This window comes from Cynoglossus semilaevis, chromosome 14 (assembly GCF_000523025.1).
Source record: "Cynoglossus semilaevis isolate Cse_v1.0 chromosome 14, Cse_v1.0, whole genome shotgun sequence".
Classification (NCBI taxonomy): Eukaryota; Metazoa; Chordata; class Actinopteri; order Pleuronectiformes; family Cynoglossidae; genus Cynoglossus; species Cynoglossus semilaevis.
In genome coordinates, this window is record NC_024320.1 from 27,974,700 (window position 1) to 27,999,592 (window position 24,893).

The 24,893-nt window shown below is 40.8% G+C and overlaps 1 protein-coding gene across 2 annotated transcripts in view; it reads right to left on the reverse strand.

The window, feature by feature from the left end:
• loxhd1a (lipoxygenase homology PLAT domains 1a) overlaps positions 1 to 24,437 on the reverse strand; it is a 32,116-nt gene extending 7,679 nt beyond the window's left edge. Inside the window, exons 1-37 of one of the 2 annotated variants that reach the window (XM_025062269.1) lie at positions 23,698 to 24,437; positions 21,141 to 22,274; positions 18,056 to 18,170; positions 16,643 to 16,723; positions 16,174 to 16,358; positions 15,548 to 15,646; positions 15,090 to 15,238; positions 14,858 to 14,981; positions 14,340 to 14,590; positions 14,121 to 14,256; positions 13,873 to 14,033; positions 13,662 to 13,748; positions 13,352 to 13,487; positions 13,119 to 13,273; positions 12,870 to 13,030; positions 11,964 to 12,040; positions 11,387 to 11,863; positions 11,110 to 11,270; positions 10,689 to 11,022; positions 10,436 to 10,587; positions 9,797 to 9,930; positions 9,487 to 9,638; positions 9,299 to 9,403; positions 9,079 to 9,207; positions 8,837 to 9,004; positions 8,569 to 8,750; positions 8,335 to 8,451; positions 7,703 to 7,865; positions 7,312 to 7,466; positions 7,009 to 7,218; positions 6,455 to 6,581; positions 6,110 to 6,318; positions 5,812 to 5,997; positions 5,236 to 5,363; positions 5,041 to 5,158; positions 2,350 to 2,527; positions 205 to 390 (exon numbers count right to left, since the gene is read on the reverse strand). In XM_025062269.1, the coding sequence (XP_024918037.1) occupies positions 205 to 390; positions 2,350 to 2,527; positions 5,041 to 5,158; positions 5,236 to 5,363; positions 5,812 to 5,997; positions 6,110 to 6,318; positions 6,455 to 6,581; positions 7,009 to 7,218; positions 7,312 to 7,466; positions 7,703 to 7,865; positions 8,335 to 8,451; positions 8,569 to 8,750; positions 8,837 to 9,004; positions 9,079 to 9,207; positions 9,299 to 9,403; positions 9,487 to 9,638; positions 9,797 to 9,930; positions 10,436 to 10,587; positions 10,689 to 11,022; positions 11,110 to 11,270; positions 11,387 to 11,863; positions 11,964 to 12,040; positions 12,870 to 13,030; positions 13,119 to 13,273; positions 13,352 to 13,487; positions 13,662 to 13,748; positions 13,873 to 14,033; positions 14,121 to 14,256; positions 14,340 to 14,590; positions 14,858 to 14,981; positions 15,090 to 15,238; positions 15,548 to 15,646; positions 16,174 to 16,358; positions 16,643 to 16,723; positions 18,056 to 18,170; positions 21,141 to 21,840 (6,388 nt within the window). In that variant the 5' untranslated portion in view covers positions 21,841 to 22,274; positions 23,698 to 24,437. Of the gene's footprint in view, positions 1 to 204; positions 391 to 2,349; positions 2,528 to 5,040; positions 5,159 to 5,235; positions 5,364 to 5,811; positions 5,998 to 6,109; positions 6,319 to 6,454; positions 6,582 to 7,008; positions 7,467 to 7,702; positions 7,866 to 8,334; positions 8,452 to 8,568; positions 8,751 to 8,836; positions 9,005 to 9,078; positions 9,208 to 9,298; positions 9,404 to 9,486; positions 9,639 to 9,796; positions 9,931 to 10,435; positions 10,588 to 10,688; positions 11,023 to 11,109; positions 11,271 to 11,386; positions 11,864 to 11,963; positions 12,041 to 12,869; positions 13,031 to 13,118; positions 13,274 to 13,351; positions 13,488 to 13,661; positions 13,749 to 13,872; positions 14,034 to 14,120; positions 14,257 to 14,339; positions 14,591 to 14,857; positions 14,982 to 15,089; positions 15,239 to 15,547; positions 15,647 to 16,173; positions 16,359 to 16,642; positions 16,724 to 18,055; positions 18,171 to 21,140; positions 22,275 to 23,697 lie in introns of those variants that run through there. The other variant, XM_025062268.1, reaches the window with a different exon arrangement.
• Positions 24,438 to 24,893: the final 456 nt, after the last annotated feature.

Here is a 24,893-nt window from a genome sequence, read left to right on the forward strand (position 1 = left end):
ACACGTCCAGAGTAATCAATCAAGACTGACACGAGCAATTTCCAGGATAGTCCATAAGTCTGTGTCCATTTAATTACCAACAAAACAAGACAAATGAAGGCCTCCACTGCCTTATTTAGAAAAGTCAATTAAATGCTGTCTTTTTTTTTACCTAATATTGACTATTAAAATAATAGTTGTTGAATGTAAAGGTCACGATCTGACCTGTGTTGTCATGCCAGACTCTTATTTTGGAGAGTTCTCCCAGGCTGAGGATTTCTGAGAAGCGAAATGTGTCCACTTGCTTTCGCTCAAACTTGTTGGACTTGTTGCATTCTTTCAGTGCCAGTGTCCCCGTGTCCCCGTTCTCACCGAAGATGATGACCCAAACGTTGGCATCAGTACCAGCTCCTAATGACATGGACAGATTAAAAAAACAAAACAAAATAAAAGTACAAACTTTTTTCCAGTTCTTTTGCACTGAATTAAACACAGAGGCAGACGGCCTAACACTGAGTCTGGATCTGCTGGAGATTTCTTCCTGTTAAAACACTTCAGTTCAGTGTGTGATCTAATTTGGTTTTCATTAATATTTGCCAAACTTTTTCAGCTCTACTTTGAATTGAAATACAAGCTCAACATAATATGACTGTTCACTTTTAGGAGAATTGTCTTAATTCTAATTAATCTGATGTAAAAACTGTAAAGTCCATCATTTTTTGTGAATTTGGCTTCAGTTTAATAATAAACTGACATCGTCAAACCTTAACCCATACTGAACTAGAAGATCAGGATCGAACGAATACACAGAGTGAAAAAGACCTTCTTTCTCCCAGCAGCATCTGCAGCAGAGATTTGTTGAACTGCTGATGAACACGGACTGAAAGTCCCTGTGGAAAATGATCGGCACACATCTAATCACAGGATAATGAGGAGCTGGGAGAGATGTGCTCTGCGGCTCACACAGCACATCTAATTATCCCTTTGTGCTCAATGCATTATTATTTCATTACATAGCATTCGGCGGGCAGCGCCCCCTCTGTCCATTCACTCAGATGGAAAGCCAATATTTTAATTAACCCCCTGTAACAACTCTAAACACTTGACACTTGGTCTCCTATACGTCTTGTCAACCCACTCATCGATATGTTAGTGATGTTAGTGCTGACAATCACCTCTGTTTCATCCATTAGATTCTTCCAATGCATCAGTGGCCGTACAGGATAAACACACTGTTTTCACCTGCTGTTTTCAAACACCCTCATTTTCACAAACATTGCACTCAGTCGTCCTAATGGTCCCAGGTGATGTTTACTGAATATCCTTTTACTGCCGGCTCCAGACTGCTACTGTGGCTCACCATGCATTACTGTGGCTGTGCTGTGATAATGCATGTAAACACTACACCTTTAAAGTTTCTTCTTTAGACACATGCACCTGAAATCCAGGTTCCCATAAAACAAAAACAAAAAATGTAAGTCAAATCGAAACTGAATTCTGTAGATTTACAATTCACTTGTACTTATGGTTGCCAGGCAGAAGAACAAAAATCTGCTGGCTTTTGTAGACCCACATGCATCCCACTGAGTGGACATTTAAAGAGACAGATGTTTCTGCCAACAGAATTTCTGAATCCACTCTGCGTTAATTACAACAAGTATGTATTTTTACCTTCTGATGATGAGTGTAATTTCAAACCTCTCACCCCAATCACACGGCTGCATGGACAGACCCCGCCCATGTTGACCGCATGTGTTGTCCATCAGCCGTTCTAATTATTCTCTGCACCATCACATCAGTGGTGCAGAACTCTGCATCAGCCTGCATCAGCCAGGGGCAGAGAGCAGGCTTTTGAAGTCGGCCCCCACCTCTCCACATACCATCTGATTGATCTGTATCACAGCAGCACGCTGAGGATTTCACCAGAATCCATGATTTTTTTTTTTTTTTTCTCTTGACATATCTTTAAATCTTGATGTTCTCTCTTCATGGAGGCAAGTTGCTGCATCAGGTCAGTCTCCTGGTTTATGATTAACAGGGACTAATTATTGTTCTTCTTTTTATCATTTCTATCTTTCTATTCTCACTTTCTATTGTTTCCCTCTTTTCTTTTTTCTATTTCTTTTTCTCCTTCTGTTTCCGTCCTCCATCTTCTTTTCTTCTCCTTTCTTCTTTTCTTTTCCTCTTCATCATCAGAATGTTATTTTTAAAACATAAAAACTAGCATGTTACACCTTTTAGTCAACAATTCAAACATGGCCACCTGCTGGTGGACTGTCAGTACTGACAGTTTGTAAAGGTTTTTACAGGAAGTGTAATCGGATAAATGACGAAGGTAATTATCATTGTTTACTTGACAGTTACAGTTACCTGCCACATCACTGGTCTTGACCTGAACGATGTAGGTGGTGAGCTCCACCATTATCTCCTCATCGACTACAGCCGCCATCTCACAGATCATGGTCCTCTTGGGTCCTCGCGTCTTGGACAGCCAATCCTCGTAGGTGAACACAGAAACCTCCTCTGTGGTCAAGTTACGCATGATCACCTGGAGAGAGACAGAGCCAGCTGAATCAACCAGAGATTATTACTGATATTGCTGAAAAATCACATATTCAGGCCATTGGTGCTGCTCAAATTTCAACAATAAAATACCAGCAGTGCTTTTGTTTGTTTGACGGAAATTAATATAACCATAAATTTGACAATACTTGTACAACTCATGGGGCCCAGCCTCCCACTTTGGGAACCAATGGTCTATGTGTTTGACTATTGAGTGAAGAGAAGTGTACCAATGTTTAAGGTTATACTAATCAGTCATTTGTATTGTATATCAGACGTGAGTTCTGTCTGTTTTTCTTATTCCTTTTTCTATTATTTTGCAGTGATTTTTGCTTTTTAAACCCTGTGGTTTTAGGCACAATGAAAATAATTGTTCAAATGATGCTGTGAGTGCTCTCCAGTTCTGTGCCAAAACACTGTGTAAGGTTGTGTTCTGTGCCTCAGAGTCTGGTACATCACATCAGACAGCAACATTTATGCTTCTGCTGCCTGAACATGAACATGGTACAAAAACAAAAACCGTGGAATGATGAATGTTTTTGAAGATCCCTTCCACTTAAACTGCTACAAATGAAACATCCTGGATGACTGACAAGTGACTGACAAGAATGATATTTACCACTGCTTTTATTGAAGCTACATCATTGGTACAGACAAATCACTAATATTCAAACCCTTTTTCTCCACCAGGATGTGTGATGACTTGTGCAGAGAAGCTATCATTAATGCACAGTGGGCCCAGACATTCACTCTCACATTCACTCTCTACTGCATATTTATCTGGGAAGATTAGTATGCGGGCAGATCACTCGGCAGCAATCTCCTGTCAATCTCAATACACAGTCTCCGAAAACCGTAAAGACAGCACATCTGCTTGTGATGCTGGACACACATGGCTCTCTGCAGCGTCAATTGAAGAGATGTATGCAGTGGCTAAGTCCCCGGCACAGGAGGACAGGGCCTGGGATTGTTCCCGTCCACGCTGCAGGCACGGACGGTGCCTTTACAGTGGAGTGGACATGAGCGTTAAGAAAATGTGCTGTGCTTTATCAGAGACGCAGGTTCAAGGCGTCAGGCTGAATTTGGCGCCGAGTGCCGTCTCACAGTCAGCTATCAAGCTGACTGTGAGACGGTAACATCTGCTCCATCGCACATCAATTTCAGTGAAAGCAAATATAAAATGAACGTTACTGAAAGCAAGCACACAGAGCTCATTACTAAGCCTTTCTCTCTCTCGCTCTCGCAGTGTGTGTGTGTATGAGTGAGAGAGAGAGAGAGAGAGGGAGCTAGAGTTGCCAGTGACAGCATGGTGAATGAGTCAATATGCTCACTCCAGGAACCTTGGGCCCTGCTGTCTACGTGTGTGATGTTGTAGACGACTGAGTCATCGACTGCACATGTGCAGATGTGTGTGTGTGTGTGTGTGTGTAGGACCCGAGAGAGTAATGGAACAACAGGCCAACATGACAGAACATGACTGTTTAAAACAAGGGCTCAGAGTGGTCTGAGTTTACACACTGTTCAGTACTGTTCAGTTTGAACATGTTGAGGACTTGAACATACAAACAGTCACTGCTGTAGATTTATTTAATCCAGTGGTCACCAAGGAGGTGCCCGGGGGTATGTTCTAAAAATATAACTAGTCAAAAAGAGGGTCAAAACTTGTACTGTTACTGTGCTTTTTGAATCAGTTACACTTACAATGATAATTGGTTAGAAGAGTGTTGGCTATTGTATGTCCCGGAACTGATTATTATAACATTATAACAAGTAGCTCTTCGTATTACTGAGTAGTGATGTGCGGATCGATCCTGAAATATCGATACTTCCGATTCTGGATCTTTATGCTCTGAAATCGATTCTGAAATCAAAATATCGATACTTTTGATACTTTCGCATTCTGAGATGAGGTGTATCCTAAACAGAAACATGGTGAAAAGTATCCAAATTATTGAGATGTTGTCTAAGTGACGCTCGGTTGGTGGGACTACTTCTTCTTCCGCCTGGGTGTGTGCGTCATGCGTAAGCACAGGGGCTCTACTCCGTGCTCTCACTCAGTCACTATTGATGGGAATTTCGGCTCTTTTTTGGAGAACCGGTTCTTTTGGCTCGGTTCACTGAAAAAATCCGACTCTTTCGGGTCCCAAATGGCTCCTCAGATTATTTATTTTATTTTTTTATTTATTTTTGTTATATGATTTATGATTTATATGATTTATATGATTGTGTTCTATTGTTGTGTTGACTGTATAGTAAATGAGGCAGCTACCTCAGTCCAGAGTTTAAAATAAATCAATAAATAAATAAACTCTGCCTTGGATTCTTAAAGACAAATGATAAAATATCGGTATCGATATCGGTATCGGCGATACCAGCCCGAATTTTACTCGGTATCGGATCGGAAAGGAAATTGGTGGTATCGAACATCACTATTACTGAGTACACTTGAATTAGCTCTCAGTTCCAAGGTTGGTGACCCCTGATTTAATCTCAGCTCACCTTGTCCACAAACCAGTCAGGTCGACTGCCAGATCCGTCGATGCGGAGCCTCATCTTCTTCAGAGGAGCGATGTCATCAATCTCCATGTTGAAAGTGTCCTCCTGACCGCGCTCAAACCTTCCACATGAACAACAGATTTTCATTGAAAAAGACTGATGAAACCCTGCTTATGGTTTCATACTGTTTGTGGTTACCTGTCCTCATTCTTCTCCAGCAGCATCTCTTCTGTGCTGCCATTGACCCCAAACACAGACATGAAGATCTGAGTGTCTGTCCCGGCGTTTTGCACGTCTCCCGTTACCACCGTCACCTCGTAGATAACCTGTGTGAATACGTTTTCATGTCAAGTGGCAACAACAAGCTGTTGCCATTGAAACTAGACAAAAGCTCCAGCTAAAAAGACATACAGGTACAGTGTGTGCTTCAAGGACTTCCCTTTGCTGACCAAAATAAAACATATATCATATGAGTTTGACATAGTGATAGTGACCTTTCATTGAGATATACTTAATATAAAATAATTTGGAATCTTTTCTGAGTGCAAAGTTTAACCCATATTTGGAATCTTTTCTGAGTGCAAAGTTATATCTTTCTCCTGAAAGGTATTATGTTCAAAAATATATTACTGTACTTAGTAAAACAAACTGAACTTTTTGTCAACTGTGAATCCAGTATATAGTCAGATTATATATAAATATATATATTCACACAACTGGAAGTTAGACTGTGATGTTTGCTGTCTGTCTGTTCACTCATTCAAAGTTCCAAACCTTCTGAGAGATGAAAACGGCCTCTGCATCCAGAACATTAAATAATCGAGCAGTCAGACCATCTCCTCGATCTTTGGCCAGCCAGCACTTGCAAGAAAAAATATATTTGACTCCTTTGGTTGGCACTGCGACCGACAGCTCATCAACCAGCCAGCAGCTCTCAGGAGTGGCCCCATCATGGCCCAGCTGGAGGGAGGCAGAGAAACAATCAATCTGAGCAATACGGTGCATTTTTCTGCGACTCAGTGCAAGGCTACGGCCAGCATAGGAACTTTAACAGCCTCTCCCTTATCCTCACCTCCACCTTTTTCATCTCTCCCACATCTAAACCATGAGACTCAAAGCTCTCCAGAGAGCCAGCCTCAAAGCCCTTCCTTCCATCAGGCAGGTCCAGCCACAGCCTCTCTGTCTGGGTGTGATTGGCCCCGATAATGATCACATAAGCCCGACTGGTGGTGTTGGCATCTCGTTCCAATCCGGTGCAGATGTTAACGTGGTAAGGTATGACTTCAGAGGAAAGGACACAGCACTTGATCAAAACAGCTTGACATGATGTAGAACAGCTCTGTGTTCAAATATAGATCATTAGGATTTTCAGGGCTGTGGATGAAGCAGGCAGGCGGTGAGTCTTGGTTTTTCTTACTTGGAAGCTCCGTCTGCTCTTCATCCTTCTTCTTTTTGTTCTTTTTATTCATGTTACTGTCAACACTCTTCACCGAGAGAGCAGAGCTCTTCCTGCTGTTTACACTCTCCCTCACTCCTTCATATCCCTAGGACAAACACATCAAAACCATGCCTTTGGTTATACAACAAGAATACAGTATTCATAAACCAGAAAAAACATCTGAACATTTTTAAAACCCTCCAAAAAGTCTTTTGAAATGGACTGTGTAGTGTTTTGTTTTATAAAGATAATTTTGTGATATACGTTTTGTTTTGTTGTTTTTGTTGTTGTTTTGTTTTGAGACCGGATCTCTCGCTTTTCTGTATTCCGGAGACCGGATCTCTCGCTTTTCTGTATTAAAGCAGGGAATTGTTGGTTATTTCTAGCCAGTAATGTTATATCATAATATTCATAAAGATCTCTGTCGCTCTGTTGCTCCTCTGGTAGTTATGCTGTGCAGAGAGCTGCTGGTGTGTGTCTTAGTTCTTTACATGTTGTGTGTATTTCAGAGTTTGGTTTATCTTTCTTATTACCTTTACATAGAAGACTCTTTGGATCAGTCTGTCCTCCCTCTTCCTGGACAACCAGCGTTCACATAAGAAGAGGAAAACCTCCTCCGTGTCCACGTCCAACACCTCCACCTGGTCCAGGTACCAGTCTGCGTTCATCATACTGTTATCATGCCGGATTTTTATCTTAAACACCTGTCCGAGATCCACTGCTTCTATTGTGAACTTGTCCACCTGGGCGTGATTAAAAAATGTACAAAAATGTTCAGGTTGGACTAGCGTGTGTTTGTATTTGCAACGTTGATGAATAGAGACTTTCTTTCTTACACATCCTCGTTCGAATTTGTTGTTGTTTGTTTCCGACTTGCCGAGTTTCCTCTCCCCGGTGTCACCGAGGTCACCATAAATTGTCAGGAAGACATTGGCATCAGTTCCAGCTCCGTTCAAATCACCCGTCATCACTGACACTTTATATGTATGAGCTGTAGTGGGTGTAATGAAGAGGACAAGGACAATGAGAAACAAGGACACAGGAGATCCAATAAACCAACATCCACTAAAAAGGCAACACAGTTAAAAGTAACGGTAATGTCAGTCTTCCATGCCCTTGTCACGGAAAGCATTTCTGACTAAAAATTATTATTTTAAGGATGGAGACAAAATGGAGAAATATGCTTAGTATGCGTGTTGCTTATAAACACAATTCACGTGAACTGACTTTCAAGTGCATCCTCAACTTCCACTTCATTGACTTTCAGATTTCCATCTCGTAACAGCTTCTCAGTGATGATGTCAGAAGGCACCAGTTCCCTGATAATCTCTCCATCATCCTCTGACTTGGCCAGCCAGCGCTCACATGGGAAGATGACGGTCTCTGATCCCTACAGTCGGAAATGTACAGGAAAAAAATATATACTATACTTTTTTTCAACGACATAAAGTGAAATTTTATTTCTGTTTCTCCTTCTGTCAAAGCTCATGTACACATCAGGAGACATTTTGAAAAGGTTGCAGGATGATTCTCAGCTGTGGGGAAAACAGCTCCATCTCGTGGTCTAATGTTATAATAACAGGTATCGCTACATTACACTAATGCTCATAGAAATACAGTATAATACTGTATATGGATGTGTATTTTACTGAAATATGTAATCATATCAAAGTGTTTAAATTACTTTGTACGAGATACACCTACAATAAACCTATTATACTTGAAGGGCAGATCTTCAGCTCAGTGGTGGCCAAGAACAACGCAATCTAAAAATAAACACAGGCTACAAACAACATAATGAACTGCATAATAATGTTTAGCACCTCCTCCTCCTCCTTGCTGTCAAATTTGATCCTCACCTTCCCCTTTCTCAGCAGTCGCCTGATCTCCACCCTGTCCAGATGCCAGCCTGGGTTCACCCCGCGGTTGTCATGACCGATTCGAATCTTTTCAATTACATCCCCCACATCTTGTAACTGCACACAGGGCAGAGCACATAACATAACCCATTTAGTCAACATAACAAAACACTCAAATTTTAAAGTTATTTTACTCTAAATATATCTTATATATATATATATATGTGCTCGTACCTCAACAATAAACATATCTTCGGCTGCTCTTTCAAAGTACATCTTCCTTTCCCTCTTGTTTACACAGAGTGACTTTTGCTGTGTGCACACGGCATTTCTACCATACAGGACGATGAAGACATCTGCATTTGTGCCAGCTCCAAACAGGTCACCGGTGAAGAATTTAATCTCATAGGGAACAACTACAAATCAAAAATATGTTTATTGTAACCAACAATATCATCACATGAAATGTTTGTCAACTCAGGGACAGTGAACATTTACTCACAAGGTGTGTAAAGCTGTGTCTGGAGAGGATTAATGAAGAGGTCCCTGACGATGACGCCATCGTCCTCCCCCTTGTCCAACCAACGACCGCAGGGAAAGCGCAATTTCTGTCCCATAGACGGGGCATCGACCTCCACCCAGTCAAGGAACCAACCGGCTGATCCTCCTCCTTCAACAATGACACGGGTTAGTGTTGAATAATATTGTGTTTCCCTCTGTGACTGGCAGTCGGTGCTATTATACCACAGTTGTTGTGTCCAATACGCAGCTTCTTCAGAGGGCCCAGGTCGACAGCTTCCACAGTGAACTCATCGATCATACCTCTTTCAAACTTGTTCTTGTGAGTCTTCGAGGCCCTTAGATTAATGATCCCTGTCAGTTAGCACAGAAAATGTGTTTAGTCTGAGTAGATATTCACACAGACGATAGCAAAAAATAGCAGTGTCACGTGTTAAAATATTACCCGTATCATCCTTTGTTCCATACAGGATCATAAAAACATTGGCATCTGTTCCTGCATATTTTTTATCTCCAGTTTTCACCTGTACTGTGTATGTGGTTGACATCGCTGCCATGTAGAATAAAAAATATGCATATAATTTAACATCAAGCAGAACTCAAATTTAAGTTCTTCACAGTGTAATTTCTCACCTTTTTGTTCCAGACCAAGTGTGGCTTCAGACTCTTCCTCATCATCATCATCCCCCTTCTTCATAAAGGCCTCATCCACAGGAACCAGCTCTCTGGCCAGCTGTCCATCATCTTCATCAACAGCAAGCCAACGTTTACATGGGAAAAAGTACCTACAACACCACCAGTAAGTAGTAGTATTTACTGTAGTACTGTTAAATGTTCTGGCCTTCTGTAATCTAGTTTATTTTTAATTGTAGTACCCTCTAACACCACGGAGTGGAGCTCTCCGATAGTTAAATCGGTCACTGCCTTTATCACCATGACTTACGTGGTGTCATCTTTTTCATCCACAATCTCCACCCTGTCCAAAAACCATCCAGCGCTGGCCTGACTGTTGTCATGTCGGATTCGGAGCTTCTTCAGGACACCCAGGTCAACTGCTGTGATGCTGAAAATGTCCACCTTGGTGCATATGCCAAAATGAGAAACAAAACAAAAAAGATGACAAACAGTCACCAACTACAGGATGGTAGGACACAAGATCCTCATTCATTCAATATTTATTAGAATACAAGACCCCAGAAGTCCAACATGTCCCTGGAAGACAATCCGACTGTTGCTTTGTTGCAGTAGAACATTGGGTCTGTCTTGGACAGAGATTCACATCCACAGACTGAGAAGCAACCGCCATATTCTACTCACAGAGAGTTAGACTCCATTAGACTCCTCCCTCTATGGTAATCGATATTATTTAACGTATTTTTATTGTTGTGACTTATTTTTGTATTTTATAAATATGTTGCCATTTATGTTGTGCATTTATGTTGCTGTTTTTAAAATGCTCTACCAGTAGCATCTGTGACACCAATAATTTTCCCCCTAAGGATCAAAAAAATTATTTTGGATTCTGATTCTTAAATTGATGTTTTAGGAAGTGACTGGTAACATCCACACAAACAGAACCCACCTGGCCTTTCTCAAACTTGTTTAAGTTGTTGGATTTCCTAAGTCGCCGCTCGCCTGTGTCACCAGTCTCTCCGTAGATGTTGACGTAAACATTGGCATCAGTTCCAGCCCCCCACATATTTCCCGTGAACACGTGGACCTCATATGAGTTTACTAAAAACAAAAGCATTAAGTTTGGAATTTTGACAACAACATTATCATACTAAAAAACAACAGTGGGTCTAAGGAAAACCTGCAGCTTCTACTGTACATACTCTCCAGGTCTTCATCGTCCTCTGACAGCAGCTCAACCACTATCTCTCCGTCCTCCTCATCTCGGGCCAGCCAGCGGCCACAAGGAAAGGAAAAAGTCTCCACCACTTCCTTGAGCTGCTCAATTATCTCCACCTCCTCCTCTTCCTCTTTCTTTTTCTTTTTCTTGTCCTTCTTCTTGTCTTTCTTCGGCTCCTCCTTCTTCACCTCAACTTGTACCATTGCTGTGGTCAGTTTTTTTATGTCCACTGACTCAAGGAACCAGCCGTCTCCGATGCCCTTCCCATCATGATAGATGCGTATCTTGTAGATCTTTCCAACGTCCTGAGCCTCAATCTGGGGGGAGACAACATGATACACATCTTGGTTCTTCTTCAACAGGGATTTGATGCACCGGCGAGTACGAGAATATTTAAAAGGCACCTTAAAGATCTCAACAGTGTTGCGTTCAAAGTTGTTGGACCGACTCAAAAGTGCGAGAACCTCCGTTTTCCCTGCGTCTCCGTAGATCTGACAGAAAACATTGGCATTGGTGCCACCTGCGCGAACGTCCCCAGTTACCACGGTTACTTCATAGTTGATCACTGGGACAGAAAAGGTACAAGAACGGTTCAAAAGCTTTAAGTCAAGCTCATCTGTTTTTAACAGATTCATTCTAATTACACAGTACACACGTGTGCAGGAGAAGTTGTTTCTTTACATTGTTCAATGTCCAGAATTTCACTGGGATAGATCTCAACCTCCACTTTTCCATCAGCCTCGTCTTTACAGAGCCATCGATGACTGGGGAACATGTACTGCAGCCCATGGACCGGCACTGAGATCTGCACGCTGTCCAGAAACCATCCTGCCCTCAGGCCCTCGTTGGTGTGACCGATAAGGAGACGGTTTATCTGAAAAAATACGACAACTTTAGGAACAACAGAAGTTCTTGAACTGTTCACCATGTTCTCAAGTGCATTTTCATCTGGAGGACTCGCCTTTCCAATGTCAAAGGTTTCGATGGTGAAAGTGTCTGTGCGACCGGTCTCAAAGTAGTTCCTGAGGTCGTTATCGGACACAGCAAGTATCACCTTATCGGTGTCGCCCTTCTCACCGTACAGCTTCACAAACACCCTGGAGTCAGAGCTGGCCCCGTTTACATTTCCTGTCTTGATGGATATGTGGTAGCTGACGTCTGACAGTGAGTTTTATTCAGGGTTAGAAATCAATTTATGTAAGCCTTTAAAAAAAGCATGCTTTTTTTTAAATAGTTATTTTGAGCTGTGGATCCTCACTGAAGAGACGTAGACCATCTCCAGCTGGAACTAACTCCCGGACTATCTGTCCATCATCCTCATTACGGTCCAACCACCTGTAGAAGCAAAAAAAAAAACAGTGAAAATGACCTGTGTGAATTGCTGTGTGAATCATTCAAGCTTCTTATATTAAAAATAAATTCATATTTAACTTAAGGTAAGATTAAAATCATGTCAGAAAGTTCGTTCAGTCTTGCTTAACGTGAACATTTCTTTACTTTGTGCATTGGCAGCTCTGTTCCCTTCAACAGGACAGAGACAGACAGACAGAGAGACAGACAGAGAGACAGGAAGAGCCTGTTTGCCACAGTAACACTGCACTAAGTCTTGAGGTTTGTCTCCGGTTACTTCAGGAGACAGCTGCTTGACCACAAGCACTTAGGGCCTATTTGTAAGGTCAAACCCGGACGTCAACTGGAAACAACTCCAACAGATACCACTGGTGAAAGAGGAAACGTATACGTAGCAAGATAAAGGTACACGCAATACTTTTAGAGCAGTTTGTTCTTCAGGTTAGTTTTCTAAAAGTGTTTTGTATGGACATGTATGGACATTAAGAGATTTCCAGTTCCTTAATCTAATTTAATTGAAATAACCTGGACATATATACACCCGGTTAGGGCGGTTGGTACCTTCCAGTGGACTCACCACCTGCAGGAATGTGATTTGGGTGGCGACTGCTGCCCCCGCGACCCGGTAACGGATAAGCGGATGAAAATGGATGGATGGATGGATGGATGGATAACCTGGACATGTAAATTTGTCTTTGTCTAAAACACTTTCTTTCTTTGGTCTTTAATACTGCTGAGTACTACAGCAGTGGAGGTACATGTCCATACATGACATACAGGGGTAACAGGGTTGAAGACTCCCTCCTTGACTTGCCTGTCACAGGGGAATTCAACAGCCATACTCTCTGGCTGTCCCTCCTCCCTGACCATGACTTTATCCAGGAACCAACCACAGCCGCCTCCACGACCGTCATGGCCAACTCGCACTCTATTCACTAGGCCCAAAAATACTGCTTCAATCAGGAACTCATCGTGCTGAGGGTAAAGAAAATATATTTGAGTAAAATCCATCATCTAAGTCTCACGTGTCGACACACAGTTGATCTGATCGTTCTGCACTGACGTTGCCCTTTTCAAACTTGTTGACATTGTTTTTGCTCATAATCATGAGCCGCTCCCCCGTGTCTCCGAGGTCACCGATGACGTTGAGGAAGACGGTGGCGTCAGTGCCGCTACCGCTGACGTTACCGGTGCAGATGGTGACTCTGTACTTTATTACTGAGGAGAACCACGAGAGCACAGTTGGCCAACACAGATCCTTCATTTGACAACACGTACAGTTTAGTCTTTACTCACAGGGCAGAGGCTCCTCGCTGAGAGCTCCTGTGGCTGGAAGCTCTCTGACAATTTCATTGTCGTCTTCATTGATGTCCAGCCATCGGCCGCATTCAAAAGAATATTTCTCATTCGTCAGGGTCTTTAGCAAAGTGACCTGCAGGAAGTCACAACATAAACAACTTAAACATCGAATCTGTCCGTGTCTCAATCTCTACTTCAGGTTTTGACATAAAATGCACAATTTCTCAGTAAGTCACTTCAGATATAACCTTTTAAAATAAAAAAAGACACACTCCTTTAGTAGATCACACACAGCTCCAGCTCTCACCTTTGCTAAATGCCACCCAGCAAATGGATGTCTTTTTTCATGCCAGATGCGCAGCTTCAGCAGTCGTCCAATGTCTGGCATCTCAATCTACAGTTATAAAAAAAAGAGAAAAAAAATGAAAACAAACACATCAAACTTAATCTGCCCTTCTCTAAAACGTCACAGTATAAAAATATAATCTAATGTGTTGAGTGGATGACTGGGATCTGACCATGAACTTATCAAGCTGGCCCTGCTCGAAACTGTCTGAGTTGTTTTCCAGTTTGATTTCATCAGATTTGCCTTTTTCTCCATAGATCTGTAGAAAAACCTGGGCGTCTGTCCCGGCCCCCTTCACATCCGAGGTCCAGATCCACAGAGACCACGGGAACTCTGGATTTTAAAGAATTCATCATCTTCTTAAGCAACATAAAAACATGTTCAACATCGAACCTCCCTCACAGGAGTGAAGACACGTACTCTTCTGTTTCTTCTGTCTGAGGGACACCATCTCATACAGTTCCCTCTCGATCAGTCCGTCCCCCTCATCCTCATCCAGCCACGTCCCACATGGAAACGTCTGCTCGATGCCGGTGAATGGACAGTAAATCACCACCTGAGGGAACGGCAGTAACTGGTTAGTAAACAACACTGGTTTCATAAATAATCTCTCACATGTAAGAAAAATAAATAAAAAACCTTTTCACAGAACCATCCGGCACCAACTGCCCCGTTGTCATGTCCAATAGTGACTCGGCTCAGTGGGCTGATCAGTTCACAAATTTCCACGTTAAAAATGTCGATGAGGCCCCGCTCAAAGGCCCCTCCCTCCAGGAAGATCTTGCCACTGTTTTTAAGCCCCTTGTAGCCGTGCATCACCAGGTGGATTTTAGAGTTGGTGCCTGCGCCTCTCAGGTCTCCAGTCATCACCTGCACGTTGTATATGATTCCTGGATAGACACAGCGCGAAAAATGTTTAAAAGTTACCATCAATAAAATACTGAATTTGTTCATTAAAACATCAAAAATGAACATGTTTTTAGTCAAATTAAGGCAGAATCTCACACACAACCAAAGAAATCAAATGGTTTGACCGCCCTGATTAAGACCATGAATTGTGTTGTGTTGTTCTGACCCATAGGTTGCACTGATCCCACCAGCAAATCTACTTGTTGTTGCCCTGATTAAGACCATGAATTGTATTGTGTTGTTCTGACCCGTAGGTTGCACTGATCCCACCAGCAAATCTCTCTGTATTTTGCCATCGCCTTCATCCATAGCGAACCAGTTATTAACTGGGAACTCGTACATTTCCTTGTTCCCCATGTCGTCGATCACCACCTGTGGAGATACAGTACGTCATCCGCCATCGTGAGTTTGTTTTATTTCATTTATTATGTACACAACTGCTGAAACATTCTTTTTGTGTTGTGTTCAGACTGGACATGCCTTGTCCAAAAACCATCCAGCTGAAGAACCTCTGTTGTTGTGGCCGATGGTGATTTTCTTCAGTCTTCCCAGGTTTGGAGCTTCTATCGTGAACTTGTCCTCTGAGCCACGTTCAAAGTTGTCCTTGTCACTGTCCAGTCGTCTCTCTCCTTTCATGACAAAAGATACATTATTAACTTATACCAGACTGTAAAAAACACACTGAGAGCATCACAGATACTGGATTGGATAACTATTAGTCTGTTACAAAAGTTGCAAAACAGTTTTGACTGGAGGTCAACTTTGACCTTGTTTTATTTTCAAAAACCTAGTTATGTGTCACTTTGCTATTACTTAATTCATGAAGCAGAAATGACAAAACAAAAGATTACACTATGTTGTTGTCAGAGATGTCGATACAGGTCTTTTATCTTAGTTGTTTTATAAACAATTTAAAAAAGCTATAAATGCAGGTTTACCTGAATCTCCGTTTTCTCCAAAGATATTTAAGAAGACATCAGCATCGGTTCCACTCCCCTTCATATCAGCAGTGAACACACTCACAATGTATTTGTTCACTGCAGTTGGAATATGAAATGAGAACCAAAATTAGAATGTGAGGAATCATTATTTTGTCCTAAGACAATTATTAACTGAAGATAATTAGTTGTTATTAGTCAGGTCCAGGGCTCACTGACACTGAGATAGTTTTCTGTTTAAATATTCATAGTGTTCTGTATGTGTGTGTGTGTGTGTGGATTTGTCCAGCCACACTGTTCTGACCACTCCCTGACAACACTGTGTCTTATTGTTTTGAGCCTCACGACGCTGCCCTCAACTGACTACAGACGCTGAGACATCGTATCACGTTGCAGCACGAGAGTCGACCTGAAGGTTACACACTGATGGACTTCAATTACAACCTCAAACGACAGTAGGATCTTATACTAATATACAGCATATATGTCATGACATACAGTAGATGTGAGTCAGGATCTTATACTAATATACAGCTATGTCATGACATACAGTAGATGTGAGTTCATACGTATGTGGTTTTTACTGTGACACAGGGATTATGAGTGTGTTTCCCAGGTAGACCCACACTTTGGGACATCCATGGGGTTCAGGCTGCCCAGCAGGTCCCTGACAAACAGGTTGTCACCCTCCTCCCGACTCAGCCAGTTACTGCAGGCGAAGTAGAAGCGCAGATGTGGTCGGTTCATGTCGGTCACGACCACCCTGTCCAGGAACCAGCTGGCGTTCATCCCTGTGTTGTCATGTTCAATCCTGGGAAAACGGTGTCAACTAAATGTGTCAACATTATAACATACTGTAATAAAAATGTGTTGAATTTAGGAGTGACTTCGTTTTACATCAACAAGCAGAGAAATAGGTTTGAAAGTCTCCTGTGACATCACCTACTGTACTGTTGTTATCCCGTTGAATTACCCCTGTACTGCAGCCATGCAAATTCACTGAAAGCTCACAATCTGCAGCTAATATAACATATATATATATATATATATATATACATATATATCATTAGCACACTGTAGCAGCGGTGAACTCACCTCAGCTTCTTCAGGGGTCCCACATTGTGAGTTTTTATGCGAAACACATCGGTCTTATTCTTCTCAAATGCCGTTCTGCTTCTGTGAATTAAGGTCAAGGGGTGAAAAAAATGTTAGCATGTATTTGCCTGAAGTTTTGGGACAAAGACAGATACAAGTCAGGTTTGTCAGACTGGTTTAGTTTTAGGTGGTCTCGTGGCTCAAGGATAACTGGAACCTACTCATTAATATTCAACAATCTTTAGGTGCGTTTTATTTTCAATTCTTCTGTCCTGTACATATAGATTTCTTCTGTCTAGTACTGTACTCAGAATCGTTTAGCCGTTTATCTCCAGCTATCTTCCTCACCAATCTCCAACTCTAAATCATCATTTAACTTACGTACTGTTAAACGTACAAATCTAAATCCTGTTTTGAAAAGTGTTAATTCAGAATCCATATGAATTGACTTGCAGCAAAGTGATGAAGAAAAACTGCAAACCCAGTGCAAACTTTGGAATTCATGCAATTTGAATAGGTAATAATCACACTGAATGTCCAAAGAATTACTTCTCAGTGACTGTTGAGTCAGTATGCACAGAGACATCAGCCTGTATCATGTCGTCATCGATCGTTACACAATACAGGCCGGACACATCATTAGTATATACAGTATATCAGAGTAAGGTGAAACTGATTTAAGTAGAATATTTATGTCCATTGTATCAATGATGACTTCATCAACATGCATGGATGATGTTCATGAGCCGTGCATGCATGACATGTTGGTGCAGTCTGCAGTGGGTGAATGAGACCACCAGAAGGTGTGGGTAACATAGCCCTGAGTAGATTACAATGAAGATGTGCATCCTATATGCTGCACAGGTAACTCTACCTGTCAATCAACGTGTGCACAGAGAAAATAGGATGCGGCTTCTAATGAGATCCCCTGTCACTTGATCACCAGCAGAAATGACATGGTGGACTTCTTTCATTCATTTGCTTCTGAATGAAAAAGAAGACCAGCTATGTCACGTAGTTCCTCCTTACTCCGAGGGTTCTGTGTTTGTCATTTAATGTGACTGTATAGAGGAGAGATTCCTGCATCGAGAACAAAAATCTTTAGCTGTAAAAATGTAAAAAAAAAAAAGCTTGATTTGTTTTACTGGTGACATCAGTGTCGATGTTAAACAGGAATGCTCTCTTATACAGCGATACATGCACAGTTCAACCAAACACAAGGACAGAAACATAACCATCCTTAAGTGTACTGATTAGAAAATACCTTTTTTCTGTGCTGAAAGATCAAAAAGGAAGACATTAGACATTAAAAGTTATAAACATTTAAACATGTCTGCTTGAATAAAATTAAAAGATTCAAGCCTGGATTCGAAACGAGGTTTACAGTCATAACACGTCCTCTTTTATACTCACTTGCTTGCCAGGTGAATTTTAGGGGTGACGCCAAAGTCTCCAAACAGGGTGACAAACACATTGGCATCAGTGCCGGCTCCCTTTACATCACCTGTGACAGCGACCACTTCGTACACTGGAAAAAAAAAGGAAGGGTGAAGTTAATCTGTGTCAACACTAGGGGCGTAAGAAAATATTGATACGTTAAAACGATATTGCGATATTTCGTTTCATGATATCATATTGTGTACACATTGTGTAGCATGTGACAGTATTGTGTGTTTACTGTGTGCAGTAGTTTTCATACAATTATAGTATGCAATATATTGCGATATCGTATATTGCAAATATTACATCATTGTCCTTGTATTGTGATACATATCGTATTGCCAGATTCTTGCCAATACACACCCCTAGTCATTACTTCATTAAAGTCAGAAATATAAGCTATAAACTTGTGGATTGAGTTCCTCTCAGCAGTGACCAGGACTAACCTGAAAGCCTGGAGTTAAATCTCCAGACTGTGCCCAATAATCAATAAACATTTGGCAGCATTGTGTTTCTTTCCATGCACACTTGCCAGGTAATTCAATATGGTGAATGTGCAGCAAATCCATGTCAGGAGTGACACACTGCTGGTGTTTAGCTGGAGACAAAGAGAAGACTAAGAAGTTACCCAACAGTGTGTGTAAAAAACTCAAACGACTCAAAATTCACTACTTTTACTATAGAACAAAGTGAATTTGTCCAGAAATTTAAAAGTTTTTACGATGGCTATTTATACTTGTTTCTTATTTGGGCTGCAGCTAACTATTATATACAGTGTGATGGATGTGATTTGATTAGTTGACCAGTTGACTATAACGTGCCAAACGCCAGGATTTCTAATCTGTCTCCACATCGTCACAGTTTCTTGATTTTGCAACTTTGTTGTTATGGATTTTTTTAATCAATCTGTGGCTCATGGAATCTGTCATGGAAGCTTTCCAAAAGGCAAGCTGCGAGATCCAATTGTCTGTTTCCATGATGTTTTGGTTTAAGTCAAATAGATGTCAACACAGGCACTCGACAGCATTTGGATCATAAAGTGATGGTTAACTGTTGGTTTCCACCGAGAGTGTCATTTTGCCTATACATAGCTTGTCTGTCTGTGACTACAGGCTGTTCTGTTCTGAAACAAACTTTGAAGCACAAATGGTGAAAGTTACACCTGCAAAACTGCAATAACTAAGATCATTATTTCCTATTTTCCAAATTATTTAAAACGTGCAAATAAAAAAAAACCTGGTGAGACATCTTTGTCTGCTGAGATGTTAACTGATGAATTCAATTTCACTTTTTCCTGACATCTAAATTCTGAAATTCAATTTCACTTTTTCCTGACATCTCAAAAAAAATTTAAAAGCAAAATTCAATCAATTTAATTCATAGAAAGTGGATGTTTTCTAGAAAAACAGTTGTAAAACTCAAAGTGTGTGCGTGTAGAGTGAGATAGAGCAGGAGAGAGGGAGAGAGAAAGAGTGACTGGTATGAAAGTCACACCTGCACAGGTGTCTTGTTTAGGTTACATTAGCAACATTAAATCTTCATCAGCGTATTATTTAGCCCACAGCTGTTGCCTCGGTCTCTGTGCTGCTGCTTATACATATATTGGTAATCCTGTATCCCTGTGTCTTTACTGTCCACTGCTGTGAACTCCCCTTACTTCTCATTATGTAACATCGCTCATTATGCAACGCCAAGGATTGGTGTCACAGTTCAGGTGATTTCACCTGAGGTCAAAGGTGATTCTGGAGGACACAAAAGCGTGTAGACCAGCTACTCTATACTGTTATAGCGTATCTAATTCATATCATGTATATTCGAAGTGTTAAACGGGTTAAACAAAAGCAATGTTTGTTGCAAGAACAGAAGGACAAATAACAGCAGGTAGAAATATGTTGAGAAGAATATACAAAAGTTTTCCAAACCAGAGGAGCTCAGGAAAAGACATAAATGAGGCTAAACATGGAGTTAGAGTGTCCGCGTACTTTACTGAGGTACATGGATACCCGCTTAACAGGGTGCACAGCTATTAGAACCAGCTTAAGGGTAAGTGAGACTCCAGATAAAATCAGACACACAAAAGCCTTGTCAGAGGGGGCCTCAAGGTGACAACAACCTCCACTGATCTGAAACAATATCATCTCAATAATCTATGATGATCAAGAGCTAAAGGTTAGCAATAATCACTAACAAAATAGTTTAGCTAAGAATGGAGTTAATATACTCCCTGTTTTCACAGATCACAAAATACGTGGCAACATAATGCAATCCATAATCAACCTGATGTGTTCAATAAAGCAACAGTCTCTGATACAATTTTTGTATCAAGGATCAGTCAACTGAAACTAGCCAGTAAAATATCTTTTAGACTTCATTCTATTAACATTGGAACCTGAATTTTTTTATTATTTGGGAAAATTGCCAGATTATCTTTAAATGACTAAAGTAAGTGAAAATAACAGTTATCTCAATAAATAAAGAAATTATTAATTGTTTCTCTGCAGCTCGGTACAAAATAACTAACCGACCTGCAACGGTCCAAGGACCAGGGGTTGTGCACCCCTGCAATAAAATACTCTTATATTAGTTTAACATTAATATTGAAGCAAAATAATTTTGAAGCATAATTTTGACGTTAACAGGAAAATAGTATTACATTTAAAATTTCAAAACACATTCATATCCATGGGTCTTTACTCAGGAAACTGAGTTTTGTCGTCCACCACTACAATCTCTCACCTGCTCTAAGGAACAAAAACATTCTTGGCCTGCAGCCCGGCCCCTGGCCCAACGCTGCTCCCGGCCCCCGTGACTGGGATGGCACCCAGCACTTGTCTGCCCCTCAGCCTCTATTTGGTACCAATCATGTGGAACATAACCAAGCATTGAGCACAGAACAATCACAGAGGGATTCCCTGGAGTGCTGTGTGATATTCAGAGCAGGGGAACTGATCTGTGGTCAGTGTTTGACCAGTGAGTCGTACATATGACCAACAGCTAAGACTTTAACCATAGAGCATCTACTGTATGTGCGATGTTTCTCTGTTAGTGTTGAACTTACCTTTCTTTTTGAAATACTCATCCTCATATCCATCAGATGAGTCTGTGTGGTAGTTTAATAACTCGTTCTGGTAGATGACCGCATAGTCCACCTGCTTATTTTTGGACTTTTTCCCCTTTTTCTTCTTGTCTTCATCACTGTCCGCCGAACCCTTCTTTGTCTTCTTCTTCTTCTTTTTCTTCGAGTCCTCCTCCTCCTCTGCTATCTCCTCAATCAAGGGCTCCTCATCCTCGTGAGATTTCTTCTTCTTCTTGCCTTCTTTTGACTTTTTATCCTTGGAGCCCATCTCCTCCTCCTCCTGTGAGGATTTCTTCTTTTTTTTCTTCTTTTCCTCCTTCACTTCCTCAGACACTTCGTCTTTGAGCTTCTCTTTCTTCTTTTTGGAAACGCTGTTTGGATCATTGTTGTTCTGCTCCTCTTCTTCGGCTTCTTTTTCAATCAAAGCGTCAGAGTTTTCATCAACCTTCTTTTTCCTTTTTTTTTCTTTTATTTTTTCACCTCTCTCCTCCTTTCTTGAGGTCTCCTCAGTGTCAGACCTCTCTGAACTCTTGTTTTTCTTCCGACTCTTTTCTCCTTTCCTGGTGTTCCCCCGTGTCTCACTATTACTCCGATTGTTTTCCTTCAGCTCCGTCTCGTCCACTTCGTCATCCACCTCTTCAGTGTCATCTGAAGGTGTGGATTTTTTCTGTTTCGTCGGCATCTTTTATTTATCCACTTCCCTCACCTTTGGTTTCACAAATGCTGCCTTATGTTTCTGAGGTTGTAAGACAATTCATTTGACCCTTTGGCTGCGAGGAGGCTCCAGGATGATGGGGTTTGGAGCAGCCTGGGTGTGTACGGCAGAAGGGGGTGCCAGGTAAGCATGTGCATACAGAGTGATGACTAACTGGACAACGCCTTCCTGGGCAGTATGTGTCCATACAACAAACACACAGTACTCATGAAAAATTACTGTCACCTCAGCAGTCACGTGGTGCATGGGAGAAAGCCCTGTGAAAAAGGAGCCTTGAACAGAGAACTTATCCTCTCTGCCACGGCGCCCTCCATTATTCATGGTGTCAGGATCGCTTTACGGGCCGGGGGCGTCTCGCTCTTACCTGCAGTCAGACGTACACAGACAGACAGACAGTAAGACTGACAGACATAAACAAAAACATATACACATTCATCAACATCTCTCCAACAGCTGCTTCTCTACTAATATAACCAAGGTGTGTTGTTGCAGATAAACTGGCAAAACAAATGTTAAAAAATGGATTTCATTACAGTAAAAATTGATTTTCTTAAATGTAATCCTTCTTGGTCATTAAATAAGAGGGAGAGATTTGCGATTAAAATGAAAACTAACTACTAACTTTTTCTTCCAGACAGTTAAAGGAAGAATGATACACGTTTCACACAATATCATGTATTTGATGTTTTCATAGTATAAATTTGACGTGCTTGAAATTTGCCAAATTCAATTATTTCTTGAATTTTCTCACGTTTTATTGTGTGTGTTATGTTGTAAAATTCTAACACAAACACAGTGTCTTTGTGAGATTTCTGTCTTGAGGAACTCAAGCAAGGTTTCACTCTGTGGACTCTTCTGTGGCTCTATCATATTTACACCTGACTATGAGCCAAATTAGCCCATTAGCATTATTGCTGCCACCTGATAATCCACCGGGTATCAAGGAAGAGGGCAGAGTTTGGTCATAGTGAACTTTCATCATCAGATTACCCAACCACAAGATAAGAGTCATCTTAGAATCAAACCTCATTTGAAACTCTACACTGAGGAATTACACCGGCAAAAATAAATGAGCCCTAACGTTTTTTTGGTGAGAAATATAACGAAAAAGAAGTTTGCAATCAAGTAATAGGTTTTTGTACATTTACACAACAACGAAATCAACTACTTGTTGCCCGAGTTTTTACATTAGAATTAAATATATTGTATATCTATAATGATATAATATATAATAAATTGTATATTCTATCCATATACAAAATAGAAATTGAATATTTTGTTACCACAAATGTTTTTTTAATGTCTGAATTTACATTAATTATTAATCCATCTTTTGGTATGGCTTTATTTGTATCCCGGTTTTTACATTAGTCGGCAGTAAACAAACTAAATACACTTAATTTTTTAAATTATTATTATTATTATGTTTACAAAAAAATATTTTGTCCTTCACAGTAATGTTGAAGTGAGAGATATTTAATCCTAATGTGTAATTATTCACTACTGGATGCGATGACGAAGCTGCTAATTGTTAGCAAACATGTCTAACAACTTGATTTATTGACGTAATAAAATAGGGCGATAACGTAATTGTTTTGCGTGACTTTTTCGCAACTAATTAATCTCTGGTCGATTTAGTAAGATTTATTAGAACATTTATTAGTGGGTAATTATGGCTACAAATAGCATCTGCCTGTTAGCACGTCATAGTTTAATGAGGCTGTTGACAGAGTATGATAAATGACTTAAATGAGGACACGATACGTCGAAACTAGCTTTTCATAGTGAGTGTGTGTAATATGAGTCTGTGTAATGCGTAATTACCTGGTAATACTCGGAAAAAGTCGTACAAAAACACGACGCCGCAAAGGTTCCAATTCAGATTTAAAAAGGTGATTTGAATAACGGCTAGTGATTGATAAACTGAGGGAAAGGTGACATCTAGTGGACAGATGAAAACCTACAACTAAAATAAACAAGATAGGGCGTGATATAGTTATCTCTTTGGAAGTTGTGAGTAAAACTCAAGTAACAGTAAAGTAAAGTATGCGGCACAATATACAAGAGAAAAAATCCAATCAGGTTTATTTACAAACACAAAACCAGTATAAAGAATGATCTTACTGTGTTAAATAACATATTGTATATGTTGTATAACAGCCTCCATTCTGCAGGGAGATCACCCTCCTTCACTTTTACATTTTGAATGCACTGGCACCTTTATCTGGAGTGCAGTTCTGTTGTAGAGCTATGGAGGTCGCAGCTGACTGATCTGAGAAAACTATATAAACAATCAAATAAACGTCATAATAAAATCTTCATATACAAAGAGAGACCATGAAGTACTCGTCAAAGCATATACAGGCCAGTGACAAAACCATTGAAGTCAAGTGTTGCAGTTTACCATAAAATGAAACATAGGAAAGTGTTAAAAGCACAATGCTAACAAGTGCAATCAGAATATGTACAGTTCAAAGGGAACACTAGGATGTTTCAAAAACATCTTGCAGCACTTTACAAAAAGTTGCATCCAGTTTCTTCACATGGCATCCACTCTTCTACGGTAGACCACATTTTATGTGAAGTGCATACATTTCCGAAAATCACCTCCGTCTACAGCAGAACATTTTATATGAAGTGCATACATTTCCGAAAATCACCGTGGGATTCAAGCGAGGCTTCGGTGTAAACATATTATAGTGATCATTGAAGCAGGCACACACACACACACACACAGACAAAGCTAGGTACAGAGTCAAGACATGCAGAGCAGTGCATGGTTATTAATGCTGTTCAGAGTTCACTAGGACCTACAAAATGCAAGCTGCAAATCACAAATTGATGTCTATACTTTCTAGGTGTTAAAAGTTATCATTTTATCCATTAGATCAACAGAGATGCAGAATTGATTATAACTGAAGACGAAACCACATGGGTGCGCCGCATCGTCGTACACGGGGGGGGGGGGGGGGGGGGGGGGGGTGGGAATTTCGTAAGGGAGGCCGGCTTAGGGCATGTTG